The sequence below is a fragment of the Andrena cerasifolii genome, chromosome 1 (genome assembly GCF_050908995.1).
Source record: "Andrena cerasifolii isolate SP2316 chromosome 1, iyAndCera1_principal, whole genome shotgun sequence".
NCBI classification, from domain to species: Eukaryota; Metazoa; Arthropoda; class Insecta; order Hymenoptera; family Andrenidae; genus Andrena; species Andrena cerasifolii.
In genome coordinates, this window is record NC_135118.1 from 16,548,366 (window position 1) to 16,567,793 (window position 19,428).

General features: G+C 39.5%; 4 protein-coding genes across 10 annotated transcripts; 3 read left to right on the forward strand and 1 right to left on the reverse strand.

The window, feature by feature from the left end:
- Nucleotides 1–382: 382 nt before the first annotated feature.
- Nucleotides 383–1,626, forward strand: LOC143366782 (uncharacterized). The gene is made up of 4 exons (XM_076808140.1): nucleotides 383–666; nucleotides 747–817; nucleotides 971–1,316; nucleotides 1,397–1,626. The coding sequence occupies exons 1-4, from the start codon at nucleotides 568–570 to the stop codon at nucleotides 1,505–1,507; spliced, it is 627 nt and encodes a 208-aa protein (XP_076664255.1). The 5' UTR covers nucleotides 383–567; the 3' UTR covers nucleotides 1,508–1,626.
- On the reverse strand, nucleotides 1,349–19,008 carry LOC143366744 (hydroxyacylglutathione hydrolase, mitochondrial). 5 transcript variants are annotated; one of them, XM_076808076.1, is made up of 9 exons: nucleotides 18,664–18,979; nucleotides 18,373–18,494; nucleotides 18,171–18,300; nucleotides 17,653–18,027; nucleotides 17,394–17,571; nucleotides 3,618–3,727; nucleotides 3,126–3,468; nucleotides 2,958–3,061; nucleotides 1,349–1,994 (listed from the first exon to the last, which is right to left on the reverse strand). In XM_076808076.1, exons 1-9 carry the CDS (start codon nucleotides 18,700–18,702, stop codon nucleotides 1,722–1,724), a joined length of 1,674 nt encoding a protein of 557 aa, XP_076664191.1. In that variant the 5' UTR covers nucleotides 18,703–18,979; the 3' UTR covers nucleotides 1,349–1,721. The 5 variants fall into 5 exon arrangements, with proteins under 5 accessions (XP_076664191.1, XP_076664199.1, XP_076664228.1 ...); XM_076808084.1 differs by having other exon boundaries at nucleotides 18,216–18,300; nucleotides 18,664–18,978; XM_076808104.1 differs by lacking the exons at nucleotides 1,349–1,994; nucleotides 2,958–3,061; nucleotides 3,126–3,468; nucleotides 3,618–3,727 and adding an exon at nucleotides 15,809–17,300 and having other exon boundaries at nucleotides 18,216–18,300; nucleotides 18,664–19,008.
- LOC143366731 (ATP-dependent DNA helicase Q1) lies at nucleotides 5,323–9,778 on the forward strand. Of its 2 annotated transcripts, XM_076808055.1 has the most exons (3): nucleotides 5,323–5,575; nucleotides 5,657–5,779; nucleotides 7,931–9,778. In XM_076808055.1, exons 1-3 carry the CDS (start codon nucleotides 5,323–5,325, stop codon nucleotides 9,670–9,672), a joined length of 2,118 nt encoding a protein of 705 aa, XP_076664170.1. In that variant the 3' UTR covers nucleotides 9,673–9,778. The 2 variants fall into 2 exon arrangements, with proteins under 2 accessions (XP_076664170.1, XP_076664178.1); XM_076808063.1 differs by lacking the exons at nucleotides 5,323–5,575; nucleotides 5,657–5,779 and adding an exon at nucleotides 7,568–7,726.
- Tbc1d16 (TBC1 domain family member 16) lies at nucleotides 10,592–15,613 on the forward strand. 2 transcript variants are annotated; one of them, XM_076808041.1, is made up of 5 exons: nucleotides 10,601–11,986; nucleotides 12,065–12,404; nucleotides 12,480–12,905; nucleotides 12,987–13,280; nucleotides 13,360–15,613. In XM_076808041.1, exons 1-5 carry the CDS (start codon nucleotides 11,176–11,178, stop codon nucleotides 13,742–13,744), a joined length of 2,256 nt encoding a protein of 751 aa, XP_076664156.1. In that variant the 5' UTR covers nucleotides 10,601–11,175; the 3' UTR covers nucleotides 13,745–15,613. The 2 variants fall into 2 exon arrangements, with proteins under 2 accessions (XP_076664146.1, XP_076664156.1); XM_076808031.1 differs by having other exon boundaries at nucleotides 10,592–12,404.
- Nucleotides 19,009–19,428: the final 420 nt, after the last annotated feature.

Genomic DNA, 19,428 nt, shown 5'->3' on the forward strand with positions numbered 1-19,428 from the left:
TATTTAGTGGCCTTTACGTGAATGAAAAGTTTAATGATAATGTGGTATTATTATAATAGTATAAAGAAAGAAAATGATCGTTCATCTTATATTGTTTAAATGTCAATCGTTGTTGATAATTAGCAAACTATTTATATTCTATTAATGAAAATAGTTTGCAAGATTCAATTACTATATCGATAATTGTAAAGAAATATTTTTTCATTGTTATATACAATGATTACAACGAATTTTTGTACGCGTTTGCAAATGAAAGATTTTTTAAATTTGCATTTCATTATTTTATAATAATTTGCACTTAAAATTTGTGTAACCGAAGAAAATTCTTTTTAATTAAGCGAATAACAAGATCGCTAATTATAAGAATAATTGTATAACTATCGGTTCCTTCTTATTTACTAAACACACAGAAAAAGGGCCTGTGTCGCCGATAACTTAGATTTACTAGCGGCATCTGTCACGCCGCTTTCCTATTATGGTAAATAAACGTGCGAGAACAGTCGACATTGTATGGAAACAATGTAAAAAAGGAACCGTAACTTGATTTAACTAAAACGTGCCATTAAAATGTCAGACGAGTCGGAATACGACGTAGAACCGGAAGAATTTGATATTTACAAACGAAAATATCAATTGCTACTAGATCGATGCGAAGTTTTGCAGCAGGTTCACATTCAATTTTGGTATTCTAAAATCCTACGATCCCCTCGTGTATCTAAATCTCACTGAATTCCATTAAATTATAGGAAAACGAAAGATTGGTTTACCGTATCCAAAGAGTGAGAAAACTCCTTAAACGCACGAGAAAGGAAAAAAAGTTAGTTGAATTTCTAGGTTATGTATTGTATACAAATGTGATATTATTTGCCGTTGCTGTGATGACAAGTAGCAATAACTCGCAAGCAATGCTCGCTTAACGCTTCATCGTATACTACGAACACACTTTAATCGAACGTTTTATATATCACAGATTTTTAATCGATCGCTTGGATCAACATGGTGATCGTTGGCGAGAAGCACCCATGGGTGTACTTGAAGAGAACAACGTGTTCCAACCGACAACTAAGCAAGAGAAAGGTACAAAGGCGACAGCTCACAATTCTAAAGACGAGAAGACGAAAAGAGGGACGAAGAGAAAGGGCACAAAAACAGACCCCAACGCTCCGAAAAGACCGGCGAATCCGTTTTTCCAATTCTGCCAGGAACAAAGACCTCGCGTCATGGAACGTTTAGCTGGAGAGCCGGAGCCGAGCAAACAAGAACTCACTAGGCAGCTTGCGACAACTTGGAAATCTCTTAGTTCGGAAGATAAAAAGGTAGGCGGTAAAGAGAAACCGATCTGCGCGTGTTTATTATTTAAATCCTTCAAGTGTTTATTGGTCCGTGTTCGTTGCAGGTCTATTACGACATGTACGAACGATCCAAAGAGAAATACGTTGCTGAGATGCAAATTTATAATAAAAAGTCGGAAGACACACCAAATCAAATGCCCTTAAATATAACATAGTATTTGTGCTTAAGGTAAACATTATTTGTAAATACGTAATTTATAATCATATTTGCACATATGTCAATATTTATGTATAGCAATTTAAAATAAAATATTACAATTAAAAGTAATCAAAATTGCTCGCATACTTTGGCACGTGCTACAGAACAAATTCTAATTTAGAACGAATCTTTCTTTTTTGTATCACCGAATGAAAGAGCATGTAATAAATTTATGCTTTGAAAGTGTCTTTGTTCCTTCTGAGAAACGCCATTGTCTGAATCGGGTCTGTCTGTTTAGCGTAATCCATAACAGTTTGTTCGTGCACCCGCATAAATGGATTTGTCAGTTTCTCTTCGCCGATAGTGCTGGGCACGGTGGGACAATGCTTTTCACATTGCACGCGAACCACTTCTATCTTCTGACGAATAGCTTCGTTCCCAGGCTCCACGGATTTGCCGAATTTCAAATTGTTCTCTGTATACTCGTGGCCACAATACACTTTCTGCAGAGTATATCCAAAATATTATCTTATATAAGATTAGCTTTTTTAGCCTGTCGTCGCCAGGCATTACTATCCTATATAATGAGACGCGTAAGATAACTACAATTTTTTTTTGGAAACTCTCCTAGAAACAATTTTCGCTGCGAAATACGAAATTTTACAACTTTTGCGTATCAGAAGGGTTTCTGTACTAGAGCTGTTCGGAGACTCGAATAAAGCGAGCCGAGCCGGGTACCCGTAAAATCCGGGCGGCCCAAAAAATCCGGGTAGCTCGAATTTTTTCGGGCGGCTTGAAAAATCCGGGTAGTCCGAAACGTTTCAGGCCGCCCGGAAGAACCGGACACATTGCACAAAAATACACCCTCCAAAAATTTATATTATATACTTTGTCTCGTTTCGTCATTTAGCTCGAGCTCGAGCTCGACCCGCGCGCGGGCCCAGATACAATGCAGTAGCGGCTACTACATTGTACATAAATACCTGTTTTAGGCCACAGGCAGTGGCGGATTTAACAGGGTGGCTGATGGGCAGTTTTTTTTTAGATGGGGCCCTGGCGGGCCTGGGCTCCTGCCCAGAAGGCCCGCCAGGGCCCCATCTAAAAAAAAATGTTGACTAGACGTAGGTGAAAAAATACATTTCTTTTTTCGTACTACTACACTTTGCCCGTTTTTAGTAAACTATCTCTTCATTACCCGAAGAAATGGGCCCTTCGGAACGTTTGCCACCTGGGCCTTGTTTCTTAAATCCGCCACTGACCACAGGTACTACCCATTATCGAATTTTCCTGGTTTTTGATTTTCTACATCTTTGGGCAACTTCATGCCGAATCTGAACCTTGTAGGTCATCGGGAAGTACGAAAAAAAAGCCTCTGAAAAGATTTTGCTAACAAACGAACATCCACCTTAAGCGTCTTATTACGTAGGATACTATCAGCGCTGAAATAGTTGAAATCATATGCTTACAGTCTCACTAGGTAACGATCCCAAAATCTGTATAAGTGCGTTATACATTTGCTCCGCTGTACCTTCAAAGAATCTACCGCAGCCGCCAGCAAAGAGGGTATCTCCTATTCATTGATATTTATTAATTTTAACGAACTTACGAGTAAGCGAATAGATTAATCTCTTTACCAGTAAAAACTGCTGGGGGATCTTGATCTCCCGCAATGAAGTAACAGATGTGACCGGTTGTGTGGCAAGGGGTCGCGAGGCAGCAGACTTTCAACCCACCGATATTGATACTGTCTTCGTGTTTCACTTTATTCGTAAGCGCCTCTATTCTATCATCGCCACCATATACTTGTAAGTTGTTAAATTTTTTACACAACTTTCCGTTTCCGCCAGCATGGTCCCAATGGTGATGAGTGGTTAAAACTTTTGTCAAGTTAACGTTATTCTGCTGAACAGCTGCGGCAACTGCTTCGGGATCAACGGGATCGACGATTGCAGCTTCTCGGGATGCCTCGTCGATGATCTTTCAAAATTGTAAAACCTAATGTTACATTTTTATTGAATCGTATACTAAATTCTTTTAAGTATTAATTTTAATTATTGCAGAGTAAATACAAAGATATGCAGATCTTGTGTATTATATAAGCGATAAGTGAATGAACCGATACGCACCAGATACATATAGTTATCCTGAAGTGCTGGTATTATTTGAACCTTCATATTGGGTTGTTCTATTAATGCAGGAATTCTATGCGACGCAGTAGTTGAGGTAATACTTTTTACTGGAAAAATGAAAACATTACATTTTTCAAAAGAAGACCATTACTTTCGATGAAAATTTTTCCGTGATAACAGTGTAACATAATATTTAGAATTCAAATAAAATCTCCAACCTAATCCTTAATATCAAATTAAAATTATCAAATTAAATTTGAATATGTTAAAAATATTTCAGCACTTTGATGTAATCAATATGGTAATTTACAATCAATTTGTAAGTAGTTTTGTTACAAAACCTATCTGAGATACTAGTTTCCTTATCATATCGTATGTTATCATTATCGTAAGTTACTTTTATTGTACTATATATGAATATAATTTGTTAGATTTTATATAAAAAATATGTTGATGCAGAAACATATTTAAAAGTGCAAACTCATATCTGCAAAGCGTTTCAGAAAATCTCGGTAAAAATTGCATAAATGTCGTAATTCAAACTGCTCACTCACAGATTGTGTAAAATATGGTAAAATAAGAATTAGAAATACTAATATTAGTATAACGAATACCCTTGAAATACAGAGAGGTCAATGTGTTTTCGAGCCAAGGACTCGTTCGTGATATTGCATTTAACATAGTCACTGCATCCTATCGGTATCCCATGTATCTCATAGGATTAATTGTTCTTAACTACTCAACATCACACTTCTGACGAAACGGCGAAACTTGAATAAGCTGAAGTGTGAATTTTCCACACATGTCTGTAGATAGCGCTGTGTGCGATTGAGTTGAGAGATTTCTCCACTAAGTGGTGCTTGCAGCGTCGAGTTTGTAGCGCGTTCTTTATGAATATTTAAAAACACGTGGGTTCCAGGATCGCCAGAGCAAATTTTCCCCGAGTGTGGAATACAAATTAAAACATCAAATTTCAACAGCCTAAAAAACAGTAGTATAAAAACAAAGAATAAAAAATAGTAAAATGACTTCCAAATTCCCGAATGTGGAATTTCACGTACAGCAAAATCTTAAGTGTGAATACACCACACATTCCACACAACTCACGACGGCCCTGGTCTGTTCTATTTGACAGAACCTGTTCTATTAGTTCTATATATCAATTTCTTTAAAAATTAATAAACCTTGCTAAACATATACAGCAAACAAACGAACAGAACTTATATAGAGTAATGCAAACATTATTTGAAAGTGATAACTTCTTAGTCTCTAAATTTTCTACTCTACCTACAGAGTTGAGCGGGTCACCCGTCGCCATTTTGACAATCTTATTTCAAACTGTTTTGAACTGGTTCAAACGTGAGCGTAGCGTCGTTTTTCGTCGTTTCGCCTGGTTTGGTCATTGTTTCAAAGTGTTCCAAAGTCTTTGGACTATTTCGTTACAATTGCACAGCGCGGGATCGATTTTTTTCATATATATATATATATATATTGAAAATTTCCGATCAACAGGTATGTTAACATCATTTAAATTTAATATTGTTAATAAAAAAAATAACGAGGAGAATAGTACGAAATTACTAGCAGTAGCTACTTTCCGTGTGTGTGTAATCATATTCCGTTCTATTGAAGTCACGAGCTTCAGTTAAAATTACAAGTAAATATATTTTATTTATTTTCTAGAATCATTATAACTAGCAACATGAAATGTTCTGTGCCTGGGTGTGAAGATAGACGCTCAACAAGGCATCGATTTCCGCACCCCATTAAAGATAAAGGACGTTACGATGTGTGGGTTAAAGTCATTTGCAATCCAAAATTATTGCACATGGACCCAACGCGTGTATACCAAAATTGCCGTGTATGCCATCAGCATTTTACTGCGAAGGATAAGTCATCGAATATGTACTTGCTCCGCACGACGGTACCTTCTCAGGGGTTACCATCTATAGGAGGTGCTGATTATAACTATGGTGACTATATAAACAATAATTATTCCATACAATATGAAAATCCTGTTCCAATTTGTTATATAGAAATTGAGCCAATTCCGTTGCAAGCTTCTGGTATAGAACAGCCCCTCGATGCAGTAAGTAGTGATTTACACAAGACATCTTCCTTGGAGGTACAGCGTCCTGTAACGCCAATAACTGTTGAGTGTAAGTAATCAGCCGAAATCCCATAGAATTTGCATGATACAGAAAAGTATTAATATTAACATTTTATATTGATTGTAATGCAATAATGAATTGATTAATATATGTAAAATAGAAGAATCGGTAGGTCCTTTAAATACTGCAGATTCAACACCTAGTGTTAAACATATGTGCACTAAAGTAAATAAATTAAACAGAAATATTCTAGCGCACAAGAAAAGATGTGCTGCACTGAAAGAGAGATTATATTTAGCTAGGAAACAGTTTCATGTTTCTCAGAATGGTCTGTGAACACAGCGATATAGCGGAGAGGAAAAGCTTATGTGTTTAGCCCTTTACAAAACTTGCGATTCTGCATACAGGTTTTTACGGTACAAGTACAGTAAAACATGAAAAGAAGTATATTTTCTTAAATTTCTTTTCCGTTTAAAACTGTTGACTGAAGTACAGAAACTGTATCTCATACAATGTTCAGAATGTCGAAAATCGCTGATTTCGGGAATTTCGCGATTTTCGGTCTTATTCTGCGATCTTTGAACGTTTGTAGCTCAGAGCAACGTTACCCGATTTTTATGACATTTTCAGCATGTATACAATAGGGTGGCTCTTATTTTCGGCTTTTGAATTTTCTTCGGGGCACACTCCAGAATAGTTCCAAATAATTAAAAAAAAATCCGTGTCAAGTTTGAGCTCGATCGGATAAGGGAAAGGGTGCCCCTGGGCCCTTAAACATTTAAATCATTATTTAACAGCTCGCGAAGTCGATTTTATATAATATTCTCCAAGTTATTGATTAAATCGAAAAATATGTCAAACAATAGTTGTAAATCCGGACAAGGAGCATCTTTTATGTTCTATTACTTTTTCTCGTGCGACAAACGGTTTTCGAAAAAAGACCGAAAAACTAAAAAAAAAAAGAACTTTTTTCCTCAAATTTTGAAAGTTTAAATGCTTCTAGAACACTTTTTATTTATGAAGGCGAATAAAAAAAATGGAATTTTTATTTTCGAGGACTATTTTTTAAACATTTAAGGGGGGGGTCTGAACCGAAATATGCGAAAAAGATACAAAAATTTGTTTTTCTTATTTTCAGTGTTTGATACCTATGTCATGAATGTTTCCTGAAAATTTGGGACTGAAATTTGCAAAAATATCCCCGAAGAAAATCTTGAAAAAAAATTTTACCAAGAGTAAATAAGACCCACCCTAGTATACAACTTACTTAAGTGGGTAGACCAGTGTAACGGTCCAAAATGTAAGGGTGTTTTCGGGAATCCGTTTTTTGTATACTCCGTCAAAATGTGCGCTGCGGCAAAGTCATGCTTGTCGCATTGACAGTGTTATGCGATTTTAAAGAGTGTGCGATTTTGGGTGTGAGCCACTGTACTACTTGCCTGAAAGAAACGTAAGGAAAGCAGCAGACAAATAATACTTTGTAGATATTATAGGTAGATTTCTCTCTGAATTACGGTGAGCCATTTTGTAGTACCGCAATTGTCGAGGTTTTCAAAGCCAAGAAGAGCGGGAAATCTCTGTCATATTTGAATTTCTGAACGACGGAACGATTACAAGAACTCACCATTTTCCATCCTTTGGGTTTAATTTATTAATACAAAAGATGGACAGATTGTTATATAGTGTCTGTCTAAACAGTTTAAAAATTTAAATGTGTCACAGATTTCCTGCTTCCGCTTTGCTTGAAAGCCTCGACACTCGCGGTGCTACAAACTGACTCACCAAATTCGGGAGAGACATCTATCTACAAAATATTGTTTACCTCTGGTTGAAGTATTCGGCGTGCCGCGTGTGGCGCGTTTACTTGTTCGTAATTAAAGTGCAAAACAATTTTGCTTGTTTCACGTTAATTTACGTAAATAATACACAATTAACATATAATGTCTGCCAGTAGTTCGAAAAATGTCATTACAATAATCGACGATGACTGTCAAGGTTTGTTATTCCATTTATGTCATTGGAATTAAACATTCAAATAAAGAATATGCACGTTTCTGATGAACTATTATTCTACAGATTTTTAATTATATTTACTTCGTACAGTCATTCAGCTTTAATTAGACTTTCTGTTATTAATTAATCATTACGCAGAGTCTGTTTCATGAGAGTTAGTAGTTACAGTTCTATTATTCTTTCCAGTTACCGACGAAGATGAAATAGCAGCCATCGATTATGAGCTAAGGCAGATCGAGAACGAAATACAAAAACTGGAGGATCGTAAGCAGATCTTAACTCAACGTAAGGAGAAATTAAAGGACGATGCTCTTTTAAAGAAAAGCTTGTCCGTATCGAGGAGGAATTGGAATAAGGAAGATTTTAGTTGGTCGAAGGACCTGAAAAAGGCTTTAAAGGATATTTTTAAAATCGAGAAATTAAGAGAGCTACAATTGCCAGCTATGAACGCAAATATGTGTAACGAGGACGTTATTTTAGTTATGCCTACGGGTGGCGGTAAAAGTTTATGTTACCAATTGCCCGCTGTAATTAGCAAAGGTATCACGATAGTGGTCTCGCCGTTGATATCGCTAATGGAAGACCAATTACACGGATTACAAAAGATTAATGTAAAAGCTATGATGTTAAGTGCAAAAGGTAATAAAGAACATGTAAAAATCGTTATGAATGCGCTTATAGATAAGAAGTCTGACCTTAAACTAATTTACGTCACGCCGGAATACATGGCGAAGTCGAATCGTTTCATGAGCAAGTTACAGAAAGCCTTTGAAATGAAGCGTTTAGATCGTTTCGCGATAGACGAAGTTCATTGTTGCAGCCAGTGGGGGCACGACTTCAGGCCGGATTATAAGTTTCTAGGGATCCTGAAGTCCATGTTCCCGGGTGTGCCGATCCTCGGTCTGACGGCGACAGCCCCAGCCAAGATCATCGTGGATGTTCAAAAGATGTTGGACATCCAGGGTTGTTTAGTTTTAAGAGCTACCTTCAATAGGCCGAATTTATTTTACGAGGTTCGTCGCAAACCAGCGGACAAGGAGGCGTGCTTAGCTATGATAGAGAATTTACTGAAGACTAGATTTAAAGAGAAATCGGGAATAATTTATACGACTACCATCAAGGACGCGGAGCAACTGGCTACCGAGTTAAGGTCGCTGGGCTTGAAAGTTGGTTGCTATCATGCGATGCTCGAGGCGGATTACAGATCCGAAGTATATTCTAAGTGGATATCTGGGAAATATCAGGTTGTAATCGCCACCATCGCTTTTGGATTAGGCATCGATAAGCCGGACGTACGGTTCGTCATTCATCATTGCGTTTCAAAGTCAATGGAAAACTTTTATCAAGAGAGCGGTCGCGCGGGTAGGGACGGGAAGAAATCAGCATGTATAGTACTGTATAGGCTACCGGATATATTCAAACTAAGTACGATGGTATTTCAAGATAAAGTTGGTTTACAAAACTTGTACAAGGTGTTAGCGTACTGTTTGGATCAAACATCGTGTAGACGTAGTTTAATAGCGGCACACTTCGAGGAAACTTGGAATAAGAGCGATTGCGCGGAGATGTGTGATCAATGTAGAAAGTCTAAAGAGAAGAAGGAAGTGAACATAGTAACGTACTGTAGGCAATTGTATGAAATATTGACTAAAGCGGTACAAAGTGAAACGAGATTAACTGCTTTGAAGCTTATAGATGCTTGGTATGGTAAGGGTGCACCGACACTGCGAGTATCTACTGTGCCAACGCCGAAATTTACAAGAGAATCGGGCGAAGCTATAGTAGGGCATTTACTTATAAATGGTTATTTAAAAGAGGACTTCCATTTCTCCGCCTATTCGACGATATCGTATTTGAAACGCGGGCCCAAGGCAGCGTTGGCACTTGATAGCAATCATGAAATAATTTTTAATTATCAGTTACACTAATGTATGTGGCTACATTACACAAGGCTGTGATATAACGATACGCGACTTCATTGAGATAGGCTGATGTAGTTTTATGACAGAACACGAATGACAGTATTTATTGCAAGTGGCATTTATAAGATAATTGTGTGTACAATTGCTGCTACAATCGAAAACTTTGTAACTTATACAATTTTTATAAATGTATCTCGAAAGCGTAGAAGTTCATTGAGAACCAAGAAGAACGAATCTCAGAATCAATAAACATTTTTCGATACGAAAAATATATTTGCGCTATGAAATATTATTTTAAACAGTTTGAAATTATATTCTTTTAATTCTTAAATATTCTCAATCGATATCCGAACAAAAGTAATTCAACGTCGAAATACATATTCTATAAAAAAAAAAAAAACGAGGTGCCCGTAAAAATATGAAATACAAGCTTTACCACGAAATCGAGGAAAAGTGGTTCGAACTTACTACAAGAAGAGAAAGATCAATAAAAACACTACATATGACGCAGAGGGGCGGTATGTCGTTGGCTCGGATAGTAAGCCGACCACCAGGTTCACGATCAGATGGAAATATTGATCCTGGATAAGGGGCATCTGTGTTCCGTCTGTTGGCAAACACGTTCCACGTATCATCACCTAGCAGTGTACTTTTAAGTGATCTTTTAATTCATCCATGACTAGAGATTTAGATCCGAACGTCACGTAATAGTGATCAGTCGCGAGCGGTAGTTACAAGACCGCACATTTTCTAACATGCTTTCTATCTTCGTTCAAAGTTCAATCACATCCACGGCGGACAGTGACGTGTCAGCGATAATTCTTTAATTCTAACATTCGTCCGAAATAGAAGTTAACTGTGCGGAAGTTTCTCAAGAAATCTGAACAATGGAATACTGACGATTCCTGATCTACGTTCGTAAGTTCGGCGTTATGTTACCCTCGTAGCATAAGGGTGTCTCTGTGCAGGTGGAGGAGTCAGGAAGTCAGCGACTCGGATAGACCCGTGTACGCATTATCAGCTCTGTGCGTGTATCAAGGCTAATTGATACGATAACACGGTTGCATGCTTAAGCAGGCAAATGACAGCGGGGAACGTTACTGGCGTTGGAACCAGTTTGTCGTAGCATTTCGATGCAGGTCCATTCGCGCGCTTCTGCGCGACGAAGTTTGACCTCTGCAGCTCCCATGCCCTGCAGAAGCGTCGAAGTATCTCGCAAGCATCGTCGGAGACGAACGGTGAATTCGGGGCGTCCGGCTATCCCTCGGGCACTGTGCCGTCGGCCACGAGCTGCAGCCTACACACGTACAGATCTATTAACCGTGCGACAAGCTGTTCACGATGCCTCGTTATCGCATTAACGATCGTCATTCAGGCCGCATTACAACCCAGCCACGGCCGAGGCTCGCCGAAGAGTAATATCGAACAGAAGGATCGAGAATCTTGTTCGCGATGCTCTCGCAAAATTAACTTAGATGACTTGGATGCCCCGACCCACCCCGGACAAAGATGCCTCTGCCAAACATCCTCAGGAAGGCAAGCAGCTACATCCTAGGCGATTGCAACCAAGACAGTCGCCGCACCATGTACCAAGATGGCGAGGCGTTGTTTTGCAAGAATAACGTCTGCGTTCATCCCCCGACATTGACCAGGCAGAACTCGGACGTGGTGCATCACCCCGGGTACATGGCCATAACCTGCAGGTTCCACAAGAACTCGAACGTGCCGACCCTGCACCTTAGCTGGATCCCGAACAGCACGCTTCGCAAGCATCCAACCACGCTGGAGAACCTGAACGCGAGGAAGCTCGACTGCGCCGCTCACCGGGACGTCGACGTAAGCTCCCGCCAGTCTCAGATATCGGAGGAGAGCTGCGAGCTCAAGTACGAGTACGAGAACACCGGCGACAAGGTCGACGTCTGTTTAGAGGTGAAGGAGCCTGTAAATTGCGGGGACTGCGAGCGGGTCTGCTCCGGCGGATTTCCGCGCAGCCCGCGCGTCGACGCCGAGGGCACGAAGAACGATGACAGGGATGACTCGTGCGACCATCGGGCTGTGTTTACGTCGGATAGCCAGGAGACTGTCATCCAGCAGACGAATCATTATCAATCGGATAGCTCGCCGGCCGCTATACACGAGGGGAACGATCACAGTATCAGCTTGAATCGTCTGCGTTCCGGCTCGCTGGGCTCGAAACAGGACGAGTGCCGGCAGAACGATGGGAGAAGCAACGACGAGGAACTTAAATACCCTTACTGCGATGATTACAGCCTTAAGAGCCGCAGCATGTCGTTGACGTCGACGTGTAGCTTATCTATGGGTGAGCTTTTAGATATAGAAATACTTGGCGATGCGATATTAAACGCACGGCCGCTATTAATGCTTTGCTACTTTGCAGGCGAAGAGATACCATCCTGGATGAGGTCACCCGAGCTTCTGGCTTTACAACATAACCTCACATTCCCTGAAAGCGCTACAGCCTCGCCGGTCACGTTAAGACGGGCGCACAGATGTAGAAGGTTCTCCGTCGATCTCAGTGAAATGCGATCTCTGAGACTGTTCTTCGCTGATCCGGCTTGCACCTCCGGCCAGTTAGTGGTCGCCAGTAGAGAGAGTCAATACAAGATTCTGCATTTCCATCACGGCGGATTGGACAGACTGGCGGCGACTCTGCACCAGTGGCACCAGTTGCTTTACCCACGGTTAGACGCGGATGCCGAAGAGAGTCTCCCGTATAGGTAATGTTCAGTTAACAAGCTTATGGCGTACGACGAGATGTTTATACTTGCGAGTACCTCTTTCGAACGATTCAGGCACTTCATGGTTTGCCGGCCGGAGGTAAGCCGCGACGAGTTGCACCCGGAGGAAGGGCAGGTGCCGATGATCACGTCGCTGGCGTGGAAGGATTTGTTAAACGAAAGGGGTCAGGTGGAAGATGATCTGACTCTTCGAAAGGGGATCTTCTTTGGCGGATTAGAGCCTGCGTTGAGGAAGATAGTGTGGCCTTTTCTCCTGCATTGTTACTCGTACCAAAGTACCTTCGACGATAGGGAACAAATCGATGCCATTCGCAGGCAGGAATACGAGGAAATAGAGAAGCGTAGAATAACTATGAATCCTGAGCAGGCGGAGCATTTCTGGCGAAACGTAGTGTGCATCGTAGAGAAAGACGTTGTTCGTACTGATAGAGGAAATCCTTATTACGCAGGGGAAGATAATCCAAATATCGAAGTAATGAAGTACGTTGGCGCGACGAGTGACGCGGAATTTTTAATATCATATTTTTATTATCGGTGATGCTGATACCTTCGTTATTACAGGAATATTCTACTGAATTATGCGGTTTACAATTCACGATTGGGATATACACAAGGGATGTCCGATTTGCTGGCTCCATTATTGGCTGAGCTAAATTCTGAGATCGAGGCCTTCTGGTGTTTCGCTGGTTTAATGCAAAGATCCGTGGCTGTGTGCACGCCCACCGATGTGGACATGGACAGAAACCTTTGTTACTTGAGGGAATTAGTTAGAATAATGGTACCAGACTTTCACGCGCACCTCGAGAAGCATACAGATGCCTTAGAACTTCTGTTCTGCCACAGATGGATACTCCTGTACGTACTCAGCTCTGTAGCTACAGCATTCGATCGCGCGCGGATCTGTTACCAATGATCATTTATGTGTATTTTGCAGCTGTTTGAAACGAGAGTTCCCTACGGAGGTGGCGCTAGTAATGTGGGAGGCTTGTTGGGTAAATTATTTAACAGATCACTTTCATCTATTTCTTTGCCTTTCCATAATGTGCGTTTACGCGGACGATGTGATAGCGCAAGATCTCAGAACGGACGAAATGCTATTGCACTTCAGTTCTTTAGCTATGTACATGGACGGGAATCTCATATTGAGAAAGGCAAGGGGCCTACTTCATCATTTCCGCCAGCTGGTTCGTCTACCGTGTACCTTAGCAGGGCTGTGCCGCCAATGTGGCCCAGGGATGTGGGACAGTACTCACGATCCTGTTATAGAATGCGTGGGCCATGGCGACGCGCCGTGCCCGTACTTGAACAATTACGAATAACGACCTAATCTCACGAGAATGAAACAAGGCATTCTACAGTTAAAGCTTTCAAATTATTCTTACGTTAAATAATCAAACTGAACGCTGCTCTTATGTAAAAATAAATAAGTTATATAAAATCGCAGTTGACTATAAATGTTGTAAGTAATAACGGACGTTGATGAAAGTAATATTTGACTCGCGCGCAAGTTGTACGGGGGAGTTCTTAGTCGATTTAATACCGCGGACAAAAAAGTTATGAATTTCTATCGTCATAAATCTCATTTGCGTAATGTCGTAACTTATACACGCTTATTCCAGACTATCTGGCAAGTTTAACGTGGTAATAAATAAGGAACAGAAAGACATATCCTGAAATTCAAACGTTTTACGGAGTTCATTGTCGTTTAAAGTAATTTCGAGGGATTTTAATGATACACCTACAAACTCCTGTAAAAAAAAAAAAGAAATGAAGTATTCTGTACTAAATAATTAGGCGGAACTCGAGTGATCACGAGTTCTGGCCGAAAATCTGTAGTACAATTAAAGACTGATGACCAGAGGAGAATGAAGTAGTACAAGCACTCTAGCTTTAAAGTCTCCGAACAGAAAGCTTTTTCGTCGTGTGAACGTCATATTATTTATTTCATACAACCGACGACGTGCCATTTTACAGCTTGATGTGGATTTTATGACTCTCGATTGGAAAATACAATCTAATCTGATATCAAGAAAATAAATCAAACGTAACTCGATGTAAGTAACGCATAACCATTTATTACGGATCCGTTCAAATTTATTGGTCAATTAACGATATACGTGTTCACTTTGGGATATCTAAGTATCTACATGTGTATTACCAATATTTCTTTTCCTACGAAACAATTTTCAATTTATTACTCGTACAGATTTATTAAACGTAACGTATCGTTTCACCGCATTTCTTATGAATAGAGGTTTGTAATAAAACTGCAACGTTAATTCACGTAAATTGTATACATATCTTGCTCAACAATTATCTTTTGTAATCTCGTAACCCAAAGTGCATTTATGCTAGTCCGTTTGCTCAGACGAAATCAAGAATATAGAATAAATGAATATCGTTTCTGTATTTTAGATTCTCTCGCATTCTTTTTATATATTTAGATGTTTTCCGTTGTAATGGATATATAAAGAAAAAAAAAAACGGATTTGTGTGGCACCTTACAACTTCGAACTCTATATATTTAATAACCTTCAGCAGAGTTGTAAGCTCTCATACAAATAATTTAGTGCTTTTACTGTGCCACCTTGCGTTGTTAGACTATTACAGAGAAATCTATTCGTGTTAAAATCTGTTCCGCTAAGTCTAACTAATTATGATATACAAAATATAAATAAATAGACATATGTATATACACATATAAAAAATAAATTGAACTAAGCTTACACAACTGCATATTCATTTTTATTCGTTTTCTTTTTAGAAAATATACGTATACATATATTTGCTTATTGTATACTACGCTCGTACAGGTACACGGTATGAGAGGCATATACTGTGAATACTTTTTCGGCAGTTATATACGTACCACATATAAAAATATCTTCTGCGATATTCGAATGTGACATGCTCGATTAACAACGTACAATTCAGTTTGCTCTTTTGTGCGTCCGTAGAACCAAACAGAAGCTGTGCTAGAAGATCGCAGAATCTGAGTTTCTTTTTTCGAACGAGAAACACCGAATAGGCCGTCGATATTTTCCTTTACGCTAAGTGCATTCAGGGCCCGATCTAGCTCTTCCACCAGTATGGGCAAAAATGATCTTTGCCGCCCTTTATATATAATTATAAAGAATTATTTCAAAATACAATTTTTAATAGCAAGTGGTATTTGTCGAATAACAAAAGCCTTTTTTAAAGATCTTTAATATAGGTACGCACCTTTCCTTAATATAATAGTAATTATGTAGGTGATTTAAAAAGAATTTATAAGTTCGATACTAAATTCAAACAAGTGTTACTATTTTTTTACCGCTACTCCAAAAGTTTCATTCTTTTTATTGGTTTTTAATTTTCTCTTTCCACTCATGCCGTTCAGGGCCTGCTTGCGCCCCTCTAAATCGGGCCCCGAGTGCATTCGTTAAATACAAGTCTATAACTTTAGGTGAATGCCGTTCATACCGTTTAAATAGATGACAGAACATTGATATAGTTGGCCACCGAATATCACTTAGGTACTTGAAAGACATTTTACACACAGTAGAAACTGTATCAACAACGGGCATATGCCATTATACTAAATAAAAGTATACAAAAGATAAAGGATATATCATACAAAAGTTTAAAACTTAAATTATGCTTATCCGTTTGGCTTGTACAAGATTAATCCTGACTTGTGCCAGCGTATTGTCAGTTACCATGACACATTGTGCCACAAGAGATTATTATTACTACTATCATTATATTCTCTTATATGAAAAAAAAGGATGTCGAGAATAATAATAGTTAAAGTTAACGTATTCTGCTATCAATGATCATTATTCATCCTACATACTCTAATATATACTAATATATTACTCTACAGCTAAACTATTTTCATACTTTTAAAGAAGTAGGACAATATTTTTGAGATCTTTTCCTCAATAGTAACTTGCTACTAAATTCGACGTTAAAAATTTCACGCGCTTTTGATAATGATTTTAACGTCCACGTTAAAATCATTAATATCACAACCACAATTACGCGAGCCACCTAATCCAATTTCAGATCCAACGAGATCATTTTAGACACGCGCCGGATTATTTTGAAAATAGAACAATTAATCCCGCACCATTGTGCGATCTTTTTTCTCCCCCGTGTTTTTGATTGCGCACTTTACAATCTTTCATTATAACTTCACTTCCGTCGACGGCAAGTGTATTTGCATAAAATTGACGGACACTAAAACCATGCAAGCAATAGCCCAGACTATGACAAAGACTAGCCAACAATGGCTAGAGAACGGGCTCGCGAATTTATTGACCACGCCCATGCCTATAACTTTGTTCGTCTTTTTCCTGGCGTAATACACCAAGAACGTCGGGATCAAGTACTGAATTCCCGCCCCGGCGTACGATCCCGTAATCCCCACTAGTATGGATAAATCTTTGGTGCTCATTGCAATCATGTACGGTGGCAGTACTGCCAATATCGGGTGGATGAGTTTACCGAGGCAAGCGTAAGACGCGTCCTCGCCGAGGAACAACGACTGCAGATTATTTCTAAGAGTGATAGCTATAATTGGGAAGCTAGTACTCAAAGTAAATACTGGGAATAGTGCCAGGAAATACTCTATAATGATAATAAAGATATTATCACTTTTGGAACAGCCTCCAGAGCCACGTGGGCTGAAGTCTAAGGTGTAAAGATCGTCCAGGTGCTCGAACGCAAACGCCCCAGTTAACGCCAATAAGAGATAGAAGAAAGCTATTAGGAAGTAATCCAATGCTAAGAACCGAGTCAGAGTAGACTTGTTTTCGATCGGAGCGATCAAAGCTGGCAAAGAATGATGACACATAAAAGAGTAAATGCAAGCACCAAATAAACTGGGGATACCTGAAATACATACGTACATACATACATGTATATGCGATTGTTTTAACTACTTAAACACTAAAAGATATAGATTAGTTGTGCAGCGGAACTTACCGACAATATTTGCGGCCGGAGGATTTCCTTGCGGACCATGCATGAATAGATTCTTCAAAGCATAGACTATCATGATGGTGAATGCGAGCCATCGCATCGCCGACGTTAGTAGTTGGAGATACTCAGTTTTTTGAATATTAAAGAATACAAAGGGTCCCAATAACAAAACAAATACAGTCTGAAAATAACACTCATCATTATCGTTTAAAGAGATTGTAATTACTACCACGTGTGCCAGTATTCTCATATCTGTACGTACAAGAAATATCCTGTATGCGTCTTGCCGATTCGGAGCAAGTCCATCCCAACAAGTTTCGGTGTCCGGTATCGTATCATTGCACGTAAAGTTTAACGGTTGATAAGTGCACGTGACATCGGCTAGGGTCTTCGCAACAGCAGCTCCGTAAATACTCAAATCTCCGTACAGATATATAGCGAAGCACAGATAAAACAGAGTCGTGCCGAACTTATTGAAAAAGATCGACGCCATCTGCCCCATTTCTATTTTATCACGAATTATGTAATATCTGTACGTCGTATCTGCGCAGTCCGGGGTAGCTGCAAATGGTGTAACCAGCGGAGTATCTTCGGAGTCTGAATTCGAGTGACCAGACTCTCCTAACTTCTGGCGCACCTATTATCGAGGAATAATAGAGAATGAATAATTACAGTAATTTCTAAGGCAAATACATCCTGCTCGATTAAAGAAGCGCAATGCTGTTGCTAGACGATAAGCAAAGCGATACGAAGAGCAAGACTTTGGAAAAATCTAAGAACCTCAGATTCTGATTCGTTGAGAGACGAATCTTGAGAAAAACATACACGTTTCTGATGTTGGATGTGCCGCCAAGTTACTATGGCATTGGCAGACGCCATTACCTCGATGACAAACGTGACCGTGATAAAGCTGCAACATAAGAACTGTGTAAGCGGAACTTGCGATTAAAGTGTTAGGATCGAATGGAAGTCGGCGATATACCTTATAAACGCTAATATTAAAATAATACTTAATCCGAGAGCCCATCCTGCCCGACTAAAAACAGCAGGCAGTGTTAAAGCTCCTGTTCCGACGATTAGGTTGAAAACATATATGAGACCGATCTGTAAGAATGTGTTAGCGCAATTAACTTCACGCACGAAGGAACAGGCGATCGTGAATTGGCAATAAATTACGCAATCGATAGTTAAGTAAAAGCTTTGTTTACGGTCGGAGGTTATGCGATACCATATGTCAAAATCACAGTAACCCGAGACAAGATTATTGGCTTACCCATGTCGAATATTGGTCGCTTGAATTTTGCTCGGGCATCTCGATTCAAGTTACAAATTGAAATGAATCAGCCTGCTTGGGATGCCTCGTATTGCTGTCAGATAAGTCATTGACCCAACTATCGGTTCGTACTTTTCCAGTGATGATCTGAGAGCAACTGATGGCAACTGGGGCTCGGTCAAGCAAAACCTCCCCACAAAGACGGATTGCTTCTCGCCTCGCACGCTTGGAATCTATCCTATCTACCGCTCGTTACAATACAGCTTTATCGTGGATTTTATTATTTTATTCCCCGACCGAGGCTTCGAAGTTGTGCGTTGATTGAGTGAAAAATTGCGTTAATGGAAATTTAAATTTAAATCCCCATCGAACGTTCCCCTTTGGTTCGATCATTACGCGCTGTGGTCGGCTTCGCTGCCATGTGCTGCCATCTAACTACATTTCAAACGCGTTTACTGATTAACAAAGATTATATTGTTGCATAATGTGCTACGTATGCTACTGTCAAACATTGTGGTATTTTTTTGAAACTCTGACGTTCCGCTGCAGATACGAGATTTAGCAATCTGTATACAGTTAATGATTAAGCAAGCTTTTATTCGTATTGATTTATATACAAATATTTGAAGCAGTAAATGGTTTAAAGGCCTGCCTCCCTGACGCGGTGTGCAGGGCTAAGGAGTCATCGAGAAAAAATGTTTGCTGAAAATAATAGAGATTAATGTTTTAATGAAATACTATCTTTATCAATAATTATCAAATTTA